Here is a 19,772-nt window from a genome sequence, read left to right on the forward strand (position 1 = left end):
CAGATGTAGGTGTAGTTTTCGAATTCGTGGTTTCCCCTGTTTTTGCAGTCACTCTGGTAGTAAAAGCAGCAGTAGGATTGATGATGGGGGCGCTGGCATATTGGCAAGGAAAAACATCGCAGTATTCCCACCTCTGGTTTGGATCTAGGGTGTAACACCAGGGACGAGCCGCCACATGGAAGTTTGGGTTCCGGCAGTAGTTCTTCGCGTCTGCAATTGTGGCGTCCGGGAATTTAGCTGGATCGGTGTAACTAAAAACGATAGGAAACGCCCAAGAATAAGTCCAGTGGAGTTCGACATGTTGGAAGGGACAGAAGTATCAAAATCGGCACAACTGATCAGGTTGACAGATCGCATTAACAGTTCACTTACAGGTGATCATGAGGTTTTTGGGCGGTCCAGAACTGACAGCCATCTCCAAAAATCGTCACGTTCGCGTGACCCACATATTCAATGCCGTTCGGCAGCAGCGTGCACTCCTTGCCAGTGCTGTCCGTGGGCACTGAAAAAAGACCACAGTTAGAGCTTTTTGAAAGACAAAATGAGCTAGCATCAGAAATGAAATACATTGTAGTACACTATGGTCTGAACATAAGCTGACAAAATGACTTCGGTATCAGAAAAACAAGTCTTAAACCCGGGAGGTGAGTCTTGAGTAAATGATTTTTATGCAAGAAGTACCTAGGTCTGCTTTATTGTCCAATCAGAATCGTTGCTGGGTCATGTGACCCGCTGCAGACGGGAAGGGATTTTGGATAGGCTCAAGTAGGCCTACATGCAATTAAAGCCCTTTTGTGACAACAGATAAGTAAAGTTTCAGTAAAAATATAACTATATCAATTGAGTTAAATTGTTATTCCCTAACGGTTTTTTTCTTCAAAATGTCTATTTACCTAATCCGCTGCTATAAAGAGCACAGGAAAGCACTGTGATGAATCTAATGATCATGTCCGCTCTGGCTTTCATGCTGCAACAGAAATGTCACAAATAACTAAGGTGCAGTTATGATTGTAGTGCCACTGATTATAATCTGACAGGTACTTCAAGTATACCTCAGTCACATTTTTCCAACCTCATGCATTATTGAACCGTAACATCGAGGATTTACAACGAGTTTTTCCTGCACATTTGGTGCATTTGGGTAAAATGTTGATGAGGCAACATCGACCACCCTATATGTCTGTGTGCAATTATCCATCACCTTACACCAGTGTTTACTTTGACAAAAAATAGGCCAAGTGTAACGTTTCATTTCAAAGTAAATGAAACTAATATCATATGTGCTGATGATTTCTCAGCCAGACTCCCAACGGCATCGTTCTGTTACAACACTTTCAAGTTTGCATGAGACATAATCAATCGCCGAAGGTCACATTTGAATGATCTAAGAATATGACAGCGCATAGCTAATCAATTTCTGCAAATATTGGCCCCAATATCCGTGGACAATGTACTAATTTCCCCATTCTCTGTGACTTCCGGTTAACTTTATTTCCGTTTCCGCTTCTCCATTATTTGGCGGAGGTCATGCAGTTGCAAAGTTAGATCATTGATTGAACGGGTCAATTTTTACTGTGCTTCTAGGTTACAAAGTACAAGTACCCCCCCCCCCCTCGCCTATTACATGGTATTTAATATAAATGCCACTTTCCCACTGCCATTTACGTTTTGATTTTTAACAATTTATTAAAATCTCGGTCATCTACGGACACTCTTCTCTAAATAGATGTTGCTCACGACGGGAAACAACAGCAAAAATCGACATTCGGCGTTGTTAGTGAGAACCAGTTTCTGGACTGAATATGAAGTAGCACGTATGTTCATTTTCGACTGAACAAACATTGTAATGTATGACCTGAATACGACAAGAGGATGGGACGCTTAATTATTCAGATGGGTTGATGATCATCGAAAGACACTTAAAGGGGAACGCCGTTCGTATTCAATCGTGACCCAGTCAGGAAAATAGAAAATAGACTCCCGGGACAATCCATTGCGTCATCCTAAGAGCGACAGGACGTGGCCGGTCCAATGCGTCCGGAGTGTAATACACAATGATGTATAGTGCAGTTCTTATGCATGCACTATTCATGCAACTTTGCTAAAACTTGGTATGGTCGCATCGTCTGCTCTTCGAAATTCGGTAAAATGATGCGCTGCGATGAAATCGGAACCAAAAATACCAGATGAGTAATAATTACAATATTATTTTGCTAATTAAGTTTAAGTGCGTAGTAGTTTACCCTATTACAGATTGGAGACAATTTCATATCTTTACTTACTGTACTTTTAAAATACATGAAGTTTGCCAGCGCCAACACGAAATGATAACTAAATGCATTTACAAAAATGTTTGCAATTGGTCAGGCGACACTAATTTCTTTTCGAAATCTTTCTGTGATTTTTAGAAGTAAATGCAGAGACTTCCGAACCCCTTCCGAATACCAATTGTAAATCGTTAAAACCTCTCTTACCTTGATTAGTAAAGGCAGTACAGCAAGTTGTATCCTGATTTCGATACAATACTGTGAAAATAATGTTCCACTTTACAGTCCATGTCTTCAAACGATCGTGGTAGCGCCTCAAATATCCTATCTTGAATTTTGGTTCACCTAGCACATGCCATCAACAGTTTTAACTGATTTTCGCCACGAATCAAACGTGGCATCATGGATGGCCTTGATTTCAACTGATCGTATCAATCCTGCACTAACAGGGCTGGTCATTTCGTTATCCTATTCATACTCTCTCATAGGGGTGAGGGACGAGGCTGGTCCACTGCGTCCGGTGTGTAATTAGTCCCTAATGTTTATACTGTATACAGACTCTTTATTCACATATGTCATCCACCAGCCGGTCCGTGGCCAAATAATTGGATATTATCAAACGGTAGTTAAATAGTCCACCATGATTGTGCAGACGTCACTTACGGATCTCAAGAGTCACAAGTAAAGCACTTCATTACTGGTTTTGCAGCAGGACACAATATGGATTACCTGCCAAGCTGGTGAATGGGTTTGTCCTGAAGTAACATCGGAGATTAAAGTTCCATCAAACATTTCGGACAGCATACTGCATCAATCTTTGACCCTCAATGTATTGACATTACTCAGCTTCAATATGGGCGGATTCAGTATGACTGCATCACGATCAGCCTATCATTCAACGAACATGATGTCCTACATGGACTTCATGTACCTTGAATGATAAGCGTTGTCCTATTCTTGAGGGACAAACATCAACTGCACGATACACTGATTTTTAGGTTAATATGACATTTTCCTGTTGTTAAGGGACATCCGAGATAAAAAAGGGAGATTAGAGCGCCGTGCTCAAAATCAGGAGGTTGTGCCGCCGTTGTCTTGGCATTGTGCCCTAGAACAAGGCACTTTACTTGTTTCTCTCCGCCCAGGGGATAAATTGCGCACTTCATCATGACCAGCCTACAATGTTTTGGACATCATCGAAAGATAAGCGCGAATTTCTTTTACTTTTTAATGGAAATCTCATTAATATAGGTTGGATGTGACGTTATCCTGTTTTGGAGGGACGTATAAAGATCAAGAGCGCCGTGCTCAAAACCAGGAGGTTATGCCGTGTTGGTTCGACTCGCGGGAGGATCACCATTGTCTTGTCATTGTGTCCTTGAACAAGGCACTTTACTTTTATCCAGGGGTAAATAAGCTACCTTGCTGGCAGAGATAGCCATGTGAATGTAGATTTGCACAGGAATCGAACACCGACAGGACGGAGTTGTTGGTTCCATCTTTAATCTGCTCAACAAACTAGATATCGAGCTGACGGAGTTGCCCATCATAATGGGTATCTCTGCATGCGTTAAGTTTGACTACACATGGAACATCGATACCCAGAAGTATTAAGGTAGCAGAAGGGGTGGGCGTTTGTGGTTTCTGAGTGTGAGGGGGTATAGTGGTGTATGTTGACTGTGCAGTCTCTCTTAAAGCACAGTCAACAGACATGTGGTTTCAGTATTAAGTTTTTCATTGTAGCAATGCGAAAATGTAAGCAATTTTGGTTAGGTCCGTCATAACATAGAGTGACTCAACCACTCTCTTGATTACAGCGGCCCCCCAGCGCCACTACGCGGGGCCCCTTGGTATCAGGCTAAGTAGCTTCGCGCGATATGCACCATTCTGGGAAAAGAGACAATACCACCAATGAATATTCATAGGTTGGAGGGTCCAGGCCTATCAATTAGACGATATTGCATGTTTTTAACTACCAAGTACATATTTGGAGAGGTATTGAAAAAATATTTGCTGTGGCAAGTCTTCAGATATAAAATAAATTGTTTGGTAAAAAAATTAATTTTGAAGTGTTTACAATTAAAAATGCTCTCAAAATACGATAAGGAATGATTATTTATTAACATTTCCTGAACAATATAGCTTCTAATTATCACTTTACATATATAGGTTGGCGTAAGGTCACGTGCTCTTCTTTCCGCATGACAATATACAGCAATATAGTTACAACCCCACAATATAATCGCGCTGCAAGTCCATAACAAGGCCACGGTGACCCGTTATAAATGTTTCGCCAGCTTCGCTATTTTGCCGCTACGCGGCGCGTTGGGTCCTTGCGTCCAGTTTATATTTCATTTTGATATCGATCTGTCAATCAATCATCATGGCACCTTAAGGGCATTTGCTGGAGATTCAGCAGTCCAACAGTTTTTTTAGCAGTGGTGTGATCTTTTGCCTGCCCTGGCATAGTCCCTCAGGTACAAGAGACCACAGCTTTTTTTAGTCTTATCACACTCTCGTCACAGTTTCCCTCGTTAAAGTTGTGAAGACTCAGGACTTTTTGTTCCTTGAAAGAATGTAATTCCAGGATCGCACTTGGGCCGATTGTCATTTTAGCCAACAGTTTTAACTCTTTCAGTGCCAGAGTGTTTCCAATGTGGCTCCTAGGTTTTTCCCAGGCTTCTAAAACAGCACACCAGACACGCAATATCATTTGACAATAACAATCTAAATGAAAGAATCTTTTATTGCTCCACAATCTGTACAGGTAACTTTTAAAGAAACATGATAACATAATATCCCTTTACCATGGATTGTACTGTCAACTGAAGTACAAATTTAGGCTTAACCAGGCCTAACAAGCTAAAGAGGTGGACATTCAAACCCCACTGTGGTAAATCATAGCACAATCTGAACTGCATACAGTTCTATCCAATGAAATTTATATCACACACTAATTCACTAAATTCTAAGTCGTCATATTTTACCTCAAAGAAAGATTAACAATGATAGAAGAAAGGAATTCACCAGAAACTCTACACAAATTGATTAAAAGATTTCATCATCAGGTGAAAAATGGTTTTCCAACACAATGAAACTACATGTACACTTTACACTTCTTCACTTTCACCATCAAACCGTAACTTAGAAGTGGCCCGTCCAGCATAATACTTGGACAGGACAGTTGCCAGGGAGCATTTTCATTATAGTAGGGCTGCCTAGCACCCAGTACAAAACACATATATTTGACTCGAGGTATTCTGTTATGTATATGTTTTGGGGGGTTGTGTGCAAATATTTACATGACCGCAACCGAATAGAAAGTATCTTCCGAAAATTATGTGTATAGAAAATACATGATTTGTCTTGCAGGTTAGAGCTCGAACAAAACAGAATTTTACAATCGCAAAGGAAAACTATTAAGAGAAAGCACTGATAAATATGTTGGTTTTATGCGAAAAAACTGGCCAAACTAAAAATATCATCAATTCATTTGACTTTATAAAAGACAGAATTGTGAATCTCAATGAAAAATTTGAAAAAAATATAACTCCAGCCATTTTCAAAGGCACACTAATATACATGTACATCGTACTGTTGGTTTTTAAAGAGGAAGAACCATTTTTGGAACCTTACTCACCAAAATGGAACAAGCTGCTAAAAAAGTACTGTAAAAATATGGCACATGCTTTAATGGAAATTCGTTCATTTTCTGCAGAATATTTCATGAATAGAATCGAAGTTTTCTTTTTTAGCATGTTTAGTCAATGTTCAAACCTCGGAAACAAAGCTAAATGAGAAAAGAAAGCCACTTTCCGGCAGACAGCCGGCCGGTGAAGAAGACTGCAGTGAACAAAATGGTCTTAGAGGCAAAGAAAAATTGGCGTCGTTATTTTTGGTTGAAAATGCTTCCTGCAGCATACCGATATTGTACCTATCATTACGTAGGTTTACCAACATAAATGGTTAAGTTCACGCAACCTGACATTTAGTAACATTATGAACACAATATCTGTCAAGTTGAGGGTAGGTGAATAATACATTGATGCAGTCGCCATGTACACAATGTACAGGTTTCCGTGTACACAATGTACATCTTTTCATGTACACAATGTACATGTTTCTTCCCTCAAAATAAACAAAATTGCTGGGCCCAGGCCGAAAAAGTTATAAAGGATCTATGTACAGAAGACAGGCAGTGGAGAGACAAAAAGTGGCCCGACATCCTTGCAAATTTCTCTAAAATTGATTCCATTCTCGTAATCACAGTCCTCACATAAACATGATCTTGATGTTGAATGATATGATCACAGAATACCTATGTAAACAGGGTAGCGGAAAAAATTTAACCTTTGAGTTGCAACGGTAAATGATATAATCAAAAAGATTACAGTACATCAGTACTTGGATCAAGAAGCACATTTTCTCATTTAAATTTCGTATTACTTTGCCAAAATGCCTTATTTATATAAACTACTATTGGAAAGTCAGCTCATGAAAAGAATTTGGAGAAAACCCCCAAACATTTTATAGCGCTATTGAGTTTAATGTTTTAGCATGCTAATCGAATACTTAGCAAACACAATTTAATCACAACTTATTGTTGTATAGTAATTGTAAAACCTTTCTTATGAGTAGCACTGTAATGTGTAATTCTTGGAATTAAGTGTGCAGGATTATTGGAATTGGGTTTAGATAAGATACCGGTGGATAATCGTGGAAAATTCCCACGGTCTACTTTTAATCCTCCATTCTCCCCAGCGTGATCAATTACGTGATCAATTACGTCAGCATTGATGCGGCTCCTCATTGGATGGAGACGCATCAACGTTGCCCCCTGATTGGTGCAGACAAAGCTGCGCGTGAATACAAAACAGCTGTCCGCACGCTCTCGGCAGAGAGAGATAGAGAGAGAGCGTGAGAGAGTTATTCCAGTCTCCCGAGTATTTCTAATCACGTGCACGAATCGTCATCCCGACGAACTATTTTATCAATTATGACTTTGGTGTGTATAATTTTGTGAAGCAGTGTTAGAATAAAGGATCCGGACGTTAGAAGGCAAATTCAGCTTCTTATTTTATAACCTGTGGAAATACGACATTATTGACAATGAAAGAATGAGGTTATGGTTTAGGAACGCATCCCAGAAATAATACTTTCGTTCACAAAAACTTGCACTTTCAAGACGGGACAGCTATACTAAAGAAAAGATCAAAATACAATTGTACCGATTACAAAAAGACAGAAATATACAAACTCATGCCAGTGAGAAGAAAACTGCCCCTGCTGAGTGACATCAGAAAACAAACCCCATATTTTTCATCAGCACTGGGCCTTATCTAAGTCCACTTTAAGGCAACAGAGTTTTTTAACGAACCGAATTTAAAATTGCATATTAGAAGTGATACAAGTTGTGTTATTTGTGCAATCGCGAGACATATACACAATACTATCAACAGAGAATCATACGCTCAAACTATAGGACTGCAGCCTACTTTAAAATACTATGGTGTGAAGCAGTTCTTTCAGAAATCTTGGAAATAGCAACGCTTTTCAGAAGCTTCATGTGCTAAGATTTTTTCCAAGTTGATATGTGTTTTGTATTTGTGATAGCAATGGTCTAACTTACATGTACTCTGGAATCTTCCCCCAACCATGGTTTATTGTAAAGCAATGCTGCCTCTCCTAGTATACAGGGTGGCCCAGAGTTATTTTCCTTTGGACAGTAGAATTTTATTGTGTATCCATTGTGTGAGGGAAAGTCATTCTGGGCCACCCTGTAGAGCAATGATAAGGGGTGAATATGAAGAAAGGAGTGCACAGCTATTGAAGGGGGGGAGGGGCGGTATCTAAGTGGTTTAGAAAACTTGTAACGGTGTAAAAATATCATCAGCACATTTTAAGAATAGAATACAAGGCATGTTGAGGGCGAATACATTCAGAACTTAGCACAGAACATATACTGGTAGTGTTAGTAAATCAAGACAATACAGCATGTCACTATCATAGGAATCAAAATCTGAAATGGTGAACACAGCCACACACAGTCCTCAGGTTCTTTGAAATTCACTTTATGAGCAAATACGTTTTTCTTTACAAAATCTGCAAAAATATTTTTTTAATTAAATGCCCAATTTGAAAAAAAAATTCACAAGTGAAAATTAGTAGGGGGTACTTTCGGGTCAAATTTCAATTTCACAGAGGTTTTATTGATAAGACAAATAGATGATGATGATAGACAGCGTGGTTCAGGCAGTAGAATTGTGTCTGAATGCTTGAATAGGGTTTTCTCAAACAATTTTATCACTTTAGACTGCATAATATCAGCCACGGGTAAAATATAACACAAATCTTCTTGAAAGAAAACCAGTTCCTTTCCATTTCCAATGTCATTGGCTTAAGTTTGATTATTTATCAATCCTTCATCAAATATCAATCCCCCACCAAACTGGCACATACACTTATTGAATGAAGTCTGTAGACCGTTATCACCAGAAGCACAGCTTAACATAACACAGCTTAACAAATATCTTGACAAGCAGAACTCCGCCGATGGTCAAGTCACCAATACATCTCACATAGTTGCATACCATAAACCGAAACCAAGTCAAAAGCTACACGACATACACCTGATTTCAAAAATTGAAAGCTGCTGATACGCTTCACTACTGAAGGACAGGGGTTGGTTTCAAAAAAAGATGCAAATGGAAATTGTTCAATCATAGATGTGTGTAATCATTGGGTTGATACTAGCCAATGGCATTTCGTTTGGTATTGGTGTACAGTCCTAATCACAAGTAAATGGCCACACGATTTCTCCTAAGCCTTCTGGGATGAAACACTTAAGACATTCTGATCTTTTAAGTACATGTATACCGTGACCTACTTTAGACATGTACACCGCTACCTACTTTTTCGTGTTTTCTACAAAGGTAAAAAGTGCTAAGCTACTAAAAATCCCATGATAGGAGGTTGAAGGAAAACTACACAAACCACACTTCAAGTTCGTTACCAAAATAGATAGCGATTTACCCATGACCAAGACAGTACTTTATCGTAATATACCATTTCCATTTTACATGCCTTTTCAAAAAACACTCCCCTCGTCTTCCAATGGTGTCGAACGCTTCTCATAATATGTACATCTGTATGGTTTTTTTCACAACATTTCTCACAAATCATTGAATGCTTCTGAAGTAAAGATTATAGCTGTGTGTTTGTTGGCTTTCTAGCTGCTTATTTTAAACACGATACCGGCTTCTCTTTTCCTCCATCACCCTCCGAAACGAAACGCTTGCGGCCCCTGAAAGAGGTAGAACAAAATGGAAATTTTATTTTATCATCATCATCATCATTTAGGCGCTTTGGCCCAGAAATTGGGCCTTTGCTTATTTGTGTGCCACTCTAAGTCAGAATTGGAAATCATCTTGAGGTATGCCCCTTAGTGCAATAGCAGGCTAGGTAAATTTTTGTAAATTTTGAGTTGGGTGCAGAAATGAAGAGAGCAAGGTTGCATCCTTCTGGCCAATATTGTTCCAAATCGAAGTTCCAACTGACATTACGCAAATGAATGAATTTTAAAAAATCACTTGGCCAATCGAATGAGGTCAAGGAACATCTCACAGTGTTTATGTCCACTGTTACATGGTTGACTTCTGAAAAAAGTCGCCCGGACGCCCACCTACGTCCGGTCTGCAGATTATACCTTTGCAAATGCTATAGTCAATCCACGATTGCAGGTCACATGATGTAAATAAACGCACGTGTCCACACTTTGCATTTTATACCAAATACGGATATGGATTTTTCCAGGAATATCATGCGGGAATTCGACAGGTTACCGGTTTCGGTACGTCAGCGACAGTAATTTGTCTTACCGATTTGGCATGTCTTCCATATTTTTCTCGCTGAAGAGATTGACTTTGAAAGCCATGGTGGCAAACCGCTCCAGCAAACAATACGCAGCGGGAACGTCAAGGCAAATATCGGGCATATTATCATAAATACGTTTGATACCCTGGAATGAGAGGAGAGACAAATCTCATGTAAAATCGATAATTTTTTCAAAATCGAAACGAGATCCACAAGCCATTTGACTATTTATATCAAATCACTGACGTCTAATATCAATAGATAACTCATCGTCACAAAGTTGTCAACAGCGTGAAGTACACGAAGATAAAATCAGCACCAATGGCCTCCACTGATTGTCAATCAGACTTATTCCTCATCTGATACTGAAGGTGACTCTCTCCGATAATCAAAATCATCCAATACTGATTAGCTACAGAGCTAAAAATCACCCTGGCGACACTATGCCTGATATATTTAGCTGAGAAGTCGCAGTGCTGAGGATACTAAAGCGACCAAATCCCATCTTGACCCACAAGGCTCCGAGAACGCCAAGTCCCTTTTACAAGCTCTACAATCAAGACTGCCTGTTGGTGTCAACTGGACTTAGTGAGATAAGATGACGAATCAATGAATCTGGAAGTGAAAGCATCAGCTACAGAACATACCTGGTCCATCTGGGTTTTAGTTACGACGACAGAATCACAGAGAGATTTCAAAAACTTGACCATGAGTTCGGCAGCAGGTTCTGTAGTATCTTCTATTACCATCAGTATGGCCTGAAAAATTCAGAACGGCCTTTAAGACAAGAAGCTGGTGTCCTTATGATGAGATTAACACTATGGCTCAAGCCTAAAGGTATCTACATTATTTCACTGACCAGTGTATTCAACTTGTGTACTGAGAAATAAACTGTGAATAAATGTTGTCAACGTTAACTGTTTCAAAATGTGAACGATGACACTGTAAGTTACGTGCTTAAATATTTAGAGGTTTGAAAACTTAAATCATTGATTGTTTCACACATCTGCATCCCAAATTCCAAAAATAGATACACTTCCTAGTTCACAATATATCAAGTCTGGGCAGTAAAGACTATAATTTATAAACACTATGGCAAGTTATTAACTCTTGCCACAGAACATCAATTAGAAATATCGAGCTACATCATGAGACTGTCTGCTCTCTGATTTAGCTCCAGGGAACTCTGCTCATGCGCAGGGCCAGCAGCTGTCCCTTCTCTTGCAAGGATAGGAGTCTGCTTAATCATTGTTCTTTGCCCTGTGTGGGCCGGTATCCACTGCAACCTTGCCACCAAGGGCAGTATCCACTGCAACCTTGTCACCAATGGCAGTATCCACAGCAACCTTGTCACCAATGGCAGAATCTACTGCAACCTTGTCACCAATGGCAGAATCTACTTCAACCTTGTCCCCAAGGGCAGTAATCCTCCAGATTTAAAATGATAAACTAGAAACCTCAAATACATGTGCTATTCTACCTTACCTCATAGACTAACTCGTGGTGGAAGTGAGGCACCTCCAAATCAATTAGACAACTGGTCGCGGTTTTGATGTCACGAGCCGAGAGGTATTCCTTCAGCAAAAGCACCATCTAAAATGGAGAGAAAACTTAGCCTTACGCTTCCACACAAGACAGGGAGTGTCTGTGATTATACAGGTAGCAACAGGGGACCAACTCAGGCTGTTTCTCACTAGTTAGGGACTTTTGCTTGACTTGGCATTAGATCCCAGGTACTCTAAGTCACTAGAGCCAGGTCCTCTTACCACTATGCCACTGATTTCTTTTTACGGGTAGCAACAGGGGACCAACTCAGGCTGTTTCTCACCAGTTAAGGACTTTTGCTTGACTTGGCATCAGATACCAGGTACTCTAAGTCACTAGAGCCAGGTCCTGTTACCACTATGCCACTGATTTCTTTTTACGTAACACTAAAACATACCTTTTTGATGAGGGACTTGACAGGTCTGCTGCCACCTCCAATGCCCCATACGTTGTCCAGCCGGACCATACCATGTTTCATTTTCATCAATGTGTCTGCCTTCTCCAGAGCTAATCTGTTGAAGGAAGATGAGTTGTTTGAGAAATGATAATGATAACAATTCTCTTTTATGTAGAAATCATTTTAGTTAGCTTGGTAACTGTTTGGGAGCGCTTTGGAATCCTCATTACCCCGGTCTCAACAGAAACTATTCTGGGGGTCGCCACGGGATCTTCCTGGGGTTGCAAAAACCAATACCTTGACCTTTAGGGAAACCAAGTAGCAACTCAGCCAAAAGTCGAACCTGCGAAATGAGCATGGTTTGGAATACGGCAATGAGTGAGGATTAGCTTAATGCTGGATCTACTTTTACGTTTAGCCTAATACAACTTTTACATTACGCGAGTTTTTCATCAAAACCATTGTTATTTCACCAAAATAAATCTACTCAAAAACAGTGTATTGAATCAATAAATGGCGTCATCACCAGAGAGACTGAGCTCCTACAGGTAACACCCTGAACAGAACCTTGGTGTCACTGTCAGTGAAGCAGTAAGTCTCACCTTGCTTGAACACAAGAAATCCGACCAGCGTGATTCACCACAAACTTTGGCGGAATACAATCATCTGCCACAGCTCTCGCAAGGAACTTCCCAACCATCTGAAAAGATGATATTTTACAGTTCATGTGTAGACGATGTTACGAAACCTAATGTCACTTGAAGATTTTTCTTATCTTGTAGTATTCGGACACCAAGCGCATCACAGTGTTTGTTTGTTATTATTCAGAAAGTAACAGATAGAAAACGGCAACACCGCATTGCTGATAAGCTGCAGTGCAGGTTCTCCTTCTTGTGTGATTGTCATATTATGAGTAACGATCTGCACGCTTTGCTCAGAAAGAACTCCTGTACTTCATCAACCCACCCACAGGAAAAACATATCAGATTGCCCTCAACCACGAATAGTCTAAATCAATCAAGGGTTCACTTTTGGTAAAACTATAAAAAAATAACATTTCAAATAGATTTTCAAGCCAAACTTACCGCTGGTGCCTCAGGACAATCAATGGTTATGTCGGCGAGATCATTTAACACGTCGTCAAAGCCTTGCATCAGTTCCTCGGGAGTTAGAATACTGCCGTAGAGATCTGAGATGAGCATAGAGCACAGCTCCCGATGATGCGGTTTGTGTTCCAGACCCATCTCGACAATCAGGTACACCAACTTGTGCTTCTCTTCACCCTGAATATTCAGCTCCTGAATCGAACGCTACAAAGAGACAAGTACGAGTGAAGTGAGGTACTGGTAGTGATACAGTGGAACCTCCCATACTGGACACCTCTCTATTAAGGACAACCTCTTTATTAACGACACTAGTTTTGGTCCCAAAGTGGTGGTTTCCATTCAATTTGACCTCTCTAAACAGAACACAACCTCTCTATTAAGGACACTAGGTTTGGTCCCACAGTGGTTGTTTCCATTCAATTTGACCTCTCTAATCAGAACACCTCTCTATTCAGGAGAGCACTTTTCAGTCCCGAGGGTGTCCTTAATAGAAAGGTTCTACTGTAAATACATGTACGAAGAAAAAAACATCTCAAATATGTGAAAGGACAAGGGTAGAGTACCGGATCATGCCAAAGCCAACACCATTCTTCACTGCCCTAGGGGCTGGATGTCAGGAGATTAAGATAAGGTATCAATTAATAGAGACAATTTCAACATCAGCCTTATCAATGTCAGTAAACCCGCTGCCTGACTTCACTCAGAAACCAAACTAACTGGGTTGCTCCAATTTTGGTATACATGTAATTTAATTTGACGTGGAGCTTAGTTTTTCAGTCTATTTGTTTGAGGACTTGCACATTTCATGTTATCCTCATAGCAGGAATATAGGCCTTTAATGGGTGTAAGGCAGCATGAAGGACATGTAAGTTTATAGTAAGAGTCGACACTTCTATGGCGGCGCTAAAGTACATAGAGTGACAGCACCTCCAAGTCGATTCAATGGGCCACTGCGCCTTTTTTCTCTCCAAGATGACTGGGAAAAATTTTCGTCTAACTTACTATCACTTCTTCAGGATCACTATTTTCAAAGTATTCCAGCACCTCTTCCTCCACAGGCTTCTTGAATTCCTCAAAGGTTAATTTAGGTTCCGTCATTTTTAAAGCGTAAGTTTCCTGAAATATAAATGCACGAATTATGTATGTAAACATAATTCAAATACTATTCAAAAATACGCCGCTAATACCAGATAGACTAGGCTTGTGTAAGATAGACTCCAGAGAAAAATAATGAACGTAAGTTCGAAGTCTGACAAATGCTTGCACAGTCAAATCTCCTTTAAGGGACGCCCTTTTTATAGTGTCAGTTGGACACCGTCTCTTTGAGGCCTTGTTGCCAAGAATAACATTCCGCGAAGATGACGTGACTGCAGCTGCTGCCCTCTATTTCCCCATCGCTGAATTACAGGCAATGTCGGACAAACATGCGGTTTCGTAATGTATTCAGGCTTTCTAACTAGGGCAGTTAGATTCAATCTAGTGTTGGAAATATTACATAATTGTTCTGAATATTTCTCTCTCTGACTCTATGGTATCATTCATGCTAAAAACAATGCAGGGTCAAAGATAATTGACTTTGAAATAAGCTCAAATGCGTAGAAATAAGTGTCGATGTCCGACTGTCACGTGACTAAAACGTCATCAATATCTTATGCAAATGACCTTGTGAGCTATAAATAGTAACTTCGCGGAATGCTACTGGTAATTTCACTTCCAGGCATTGGTATAAATAAAGTGTGCTGATTCCTTTCTGGAAGTATTCTTCATCAGACACCACAGAGTTCTTAGAGAAAGAATCTTGATATCTTTTTCCATCTGGTTTACCTGAGTATCCGAATCATAGTTGGGATCATGCTCATCTGTCGGTAATCCTGACTCCTCGAGTTCTGATCCAGGCTTGCCCCATGTTCCCTTGCCGCCACCACCGCCTGGAAAACACAACACAACAAACACGTCAAGACAAAGATGGTCAAATTCAACTGATGAAGTCTAGACATGCTCGAGGAATGGTGGGGGGGGGGGGGGGGCTTGGATCTTGGATGAGGTCACAACTCTCAGTAACGGCAGCAGTGTTGCATTCAGCATCACCAACAGAACTTTTAGAACTCGTACCTAAAAGAAAAGTTTTTACTTTTTTCAGAGATGAAATTATTTTGCGCACTCTCCCAGGGAATGAAATCCGTGGGGAAACTGAGTATCCATGAAATGCTTGGGGAAACTGAGTATCCCAGACAAAGCCAGGGCTGAACAACACGTCAACCAAGTAGCCAACAAGAGGAAGGTTCTACTCCAGCAGAAACTACAGCATGCAAAGTTACCTCAGGTTCGACTTCAGAAATTCTTCAGCAATGAGATCACCCATCCAGCAGACTGCCAAGACATCATCTGCGGAGACTAAATAACTCTGAAACTTCGATCCACAAAGCATGCCAAACCGAACTGGCTACATCACCCTCCGTCATTCCAGTGATAGTACTGATAAAGTGATACACACTGTAACATGCCAACAAAGATGACAAACTAACCTGCAACCTCTGAAGAATCTGCCTCCATGTTAAAAATGCTTTCTGTGAGTGTGATATATCAGTTCTAACCTGTCTGCCAATGGCATGAATGGGCAGCTTGAAGGTTGAATGAACCACAATGTGCAATACAGGCAATAGGGAATCCGAGCATGGAATTTCTAAGCGGGAGTCAAGAATCATCTAAACACACACTGCACTTATTCCTGAATCAAGGCTGGCCAGATAGATACGGTTCGTGGTCCAAACACACACACCTCTTATTCCTGAATCAAGGCAGGCCAGATCTAGACATGGTTCGTCGTCCAACCACACACTCCACTTATTCCTGAACCAAGGCCGCCAGATCTAGATACTGTTCAAATGAAGCAGACGTTACTGTATTATGTACATTCCGTATCCAGGTCAATGATTAAAAAACGAGTTTAAGTGTACCAATACCATGCTGGATGCAATGTCAATACCCACAAGTCTATTTTTGTTCTCCGTTTTGGCACAACAATCGCAAAACTTACAACATTATCAAATCATTTAGTATCGCCAACTGTTTTTTTATTTCATGTTTTGAACTTGAATGGTTGAAGGGAGGCATTGGACTAAAGCACATGCAAGTGAGTAATTTTTATGACTACTACATGTACGCACTATGATAACCGCATGCAGGATCTGGTTTTTGGTGGTCATTCATGCAGATCTGCAACAAGAATGATGATGAGGTGATTGTAGCAACCTTCAATCAATTACAAACCATGTGACAACCAGGTTTACCAGCAGACAAGTCCTGTTGTCTCACGTTGCGGCAATTATAAATAATCACAGCAGCACCGACAAAAATTGACAGACAAAGAAAAGCACTTTACTCCCTATTTGATCGAGTGAGCTTTCATGGCCTTCACACGTCACCCACGCATCATCTGCCATTTAAAGGATGTAAATTATGGAACAGCATCTGTTGAAATTGAACCAAAACCACCTGAGAAGCCCACGCAAATCTGCAATTACATTACAACATAATGCATTGAGAATTATACTCCTACATCATGTACATCATGTACATGTCCTAGTTGACAATGACAGATTGAGGATGCAGACGGCAGGACACATAAAAGCTGGAACAGAACTTCTAGTTTTTGTATCCCATTTACAATTACAGTAGAACCTCTCTATCAAGAACACCCTCGGGACTGAGGAGTGCTGTCCCTAATACTAATAGAGGTGTCCTGATTAGAGAGGTCAAATTGAATGGATACAACCGATTTGGGAACAAAACTAGTGTCCGCTTAGGGAGATTCCGCTGTACATGAATTACATGTATGGGCATGAAGGAGCTCAAAGTCGAGTTTCATAGTTCAACATGTTCAAGATTTCTGGTTCAGTTGCCTTGCAAAAAACTTGAGAATTCTTTAAACACTGTAACATCATAGACAAGGGCTATGAACTTACTAGGCCTATGGCTTGTACCACTTTACTTTCTAGGCCTAACTTCCATCCATACCCTTCCACACAAGGGGGGGAGGGCTTTATGGCAGCATAGCTGACAAATGATTTAAATCAGTTCAATGGCGTCCATCACCTATGAATTGTTCCGAGGCATCTGACTGTGTTGGCAGAGCCTGGGACTGTGGCCACATCATACCACAACATCAATGAAAAGCTGATGATCTTGCACAGACATGACATTGACAAGTCAGAACAAAACAAGATTCCCTGAATGTCCTGAACCCACCATGGTACCGGGATTAGTCAGCCCATCATGTATTTTATCGGGGACATCAAAACTGCACAAAGAAAACCTATCACAAGTGTTGGGGTCAGGTTTGGTCAATACTGAGTCACAATCAACTAAACAAAGACAATGTTTGCAAGCAATCACACAGAGATACCTTGTAACTTTGACTTGCTTCCTACCTTGTTGAAAGGCATAGAATTCCTAAGGCCAAGGGTCTGACAGTGACACGAGGTCCCACTCGCAATAGGCCCTTTGCCAGATGAGATACGCCGGTACCACCTAGGGTCAGCCATACAAACCATCTTTACAATAGATCTTCACGGTAAAAGACGTCAGACAATGATTCGAGAGGTATTGTCTGGCGTTATTGACCATAAAAACCTATTGTGAAGGTAGTTTGTTTTGCAGTCCCTAGGTGGTACCGGCGTATCTGGAAAAGGGCCTATAGCATTTCCTGGCCAGTGGGAGCATAGGATGAACATGAGTTTTTCAGTTTCGGCACCACAACATTCTTTGATTGGATATATTGTTACTTCACCTCTTTGTTCTGCCTTTCTTTCCTATTGCTCACCTGTGTGTCATGCTACCGGAACATAAGTGTCACATACGAATGCACATAAAGTGACTTATATCGTGGTATCGAGCTGCATAAAGAATGTGACTAGTTACGCTAGAACCTTGCATGCACCCAAAAAAACCGGAACTAACATTCCCAATACAAACCGTGATTATTATTGATTCAAAGTCGACTGCAGAGCCTACATACCTAACTACAACTTACATTTTTTACAGGTACATTCGTACATGTACATGTATACTGTATGTGTCTGGAGAATACAGTACTAACAAGACAGTGCCTAGAGAATATTGATTGATTCTTTCATTCCAGATCTCTCTAGATGACAATCCAATCAGTCACTGCAGAGTTTGGAACATGATATACAATGTTAAGTAAATTGTAATTGTATTGCACACAATTTGCACAGAATTTCCAATGACTACACACTAGTGACTACTGTCCTCGGTGGATTGTTACATTTCCTGTCTATGGACATAGCTTTTGCCGAGCGGGAGAGGGCAGAGTTGCCGGTTTACCAGACCGGCCAGAGGGCCTAGGACTAGGTTTGAAATTGAGGGCCCTTCCTCACTCAATCGTTTGTCATGGTATGGGGGGGGGGGGAGTGGTGCTGAAAATCGATCTGAAAATCAACTTTCCATAATGTGTGAAAACAGCTTTGACAATAGGCAATAGAGCAAAACAATCATGCATCATTGACCAGTTTATTTACATTTTGCAAGATTGTACACGTGCACCAAACCACCACATGTCCATGATTTCGTCGTTGTTGTTGTTGTTGTTGTTGTTGGCGTTGAAGAAACCCAAAAATAAACTGTGGGTCAAAAAGATGTGGAGGTGACTTCAATTCAATCATTTGAGAAAACGCGTATGTTGGTGCTAATCTCAATAGGTTGACAAAATACCTAACTACTATATGACATTTTTAATCATCTGCTAGCATTTTTAACAACGAATAAGCCCCTCCTACGTCAAACAATCTAGTCGAACTCACCCTTCTTGGGTAACCCCCTTCTCCCCGTCCGAGACTTGCGACTATTTTTGGTGTATGGAAGCGGTTTATGATCCCCGTTTGCGGGCGCCGTGGGACTCCGTCCCCCTTCATCGGACCCTTCTTTGGGAACGTAAGGGTACTTGGACGGCCTCTTCGCACGCTTGATAACTCTCATCTCTTTATTCCCATCGTCTAACTTCGCAATCAGCTCATCTTCCTCGGTCTCCACGCTAATGTTCATGTTGTTTTCGTCAGCAGCGAGGAATCCATTTTGGAATTCGTCAGGAAGTTCCATTGCGCTAGACATCGTCTTATAATCCCGTTGGTCTCCCCGAATGTGAAATAATTAGATATTAGCAATCTTAAGTATGCGTACTATGCAACTGTGCAGATGTCAGATGAAAATATGTACACGATAATGTCAAAAATCTGTAAATAATGCAAATCTATCAGACCCTCATTCCAAGAACAACATGGAGTTTGTTTTGCTTTTCTTCACGCGAGGTATGACGTGTTTATATTGCCACGTGATTAAAAGCGTGGCCAAGGATTGGCTAATCTCTTAATTGGGTCATCCAGCGCCAAATATGAAATAGGGGTCGTCTCACGAATATCATCACCATCATTGTTCAAATGACGCATGTCCAGTGCGTGGTGGTGTAGTCCATCTAGCCCAGCACTAAGATAATCCACATACATATCTTTAACCTCTGGTACCGAGATCCAGGGTGCAGATACAGTTAGGCCCTATCGAACATACAGC

At 40.7% G+C, this 19,772-nt stretch overlaps 1 protein-coding gene across 2 annotated transcripts; it reads right to left on the reverse strand.

Moving 5' to 3' along the window:
- Positions 1–4,995: 4,995 nt before the first annotated feature.
- On the reverse strand, positions 4,996–19,507 carry LOC135488952 (programmed cell death protein 4-like). Of its 2 annotated transcripts, none has more exons than XM_064773951.1 (10): positions 19,010–19,507; positions 15,012–15,115; positions 14,190–14,303; positions 13,167–13,391; positions 12,684–12,781; positions 12,082–12,196; positions 11,625–11,732; positions 10,787–10,897; positions 10,145–10,284; positions 4,996–9,570 (listed from the first exon to the last, which is right to left on the reverse strand). In XM_064773951.1, exons 1-10 carry the CDS (start codon positions 19,314–19,316, stop codon positions 9,504–9,506), a joined length of 1,389 nt encoding a protein of 462 aa, XP_064630021.1. In that variant the 5' UTR covers positions 19,317–19,507; the 3' UTR covers positions 4,996–9,503. The 2 variants fall into 2 exon arrangements, with proteins under 2 accessions (XP_064630021.1, XP_064630022.1); XM_064773952.1 differs by lacking the exon at positions 19,010–19,507 and adding an exon at positions 15,713–15,880.
- Between the last annotated feature and the right edge of the window lie 265 nt (positions 19,508–19,772).

Source organism: Lineus longissimus, chromosome 6 (assembly GCF_910592395.1).
Source record: "Lineus longissimus chromosome 6, tnLinLong1.2, whole genome shotgun sequence".
Taxonomy (NCBI): Eukaryota; Metazoa; Nemertea; class Pilidiophora; order Heteronemertea; family Lineidae; genus Lineus; species Lineus longissimus.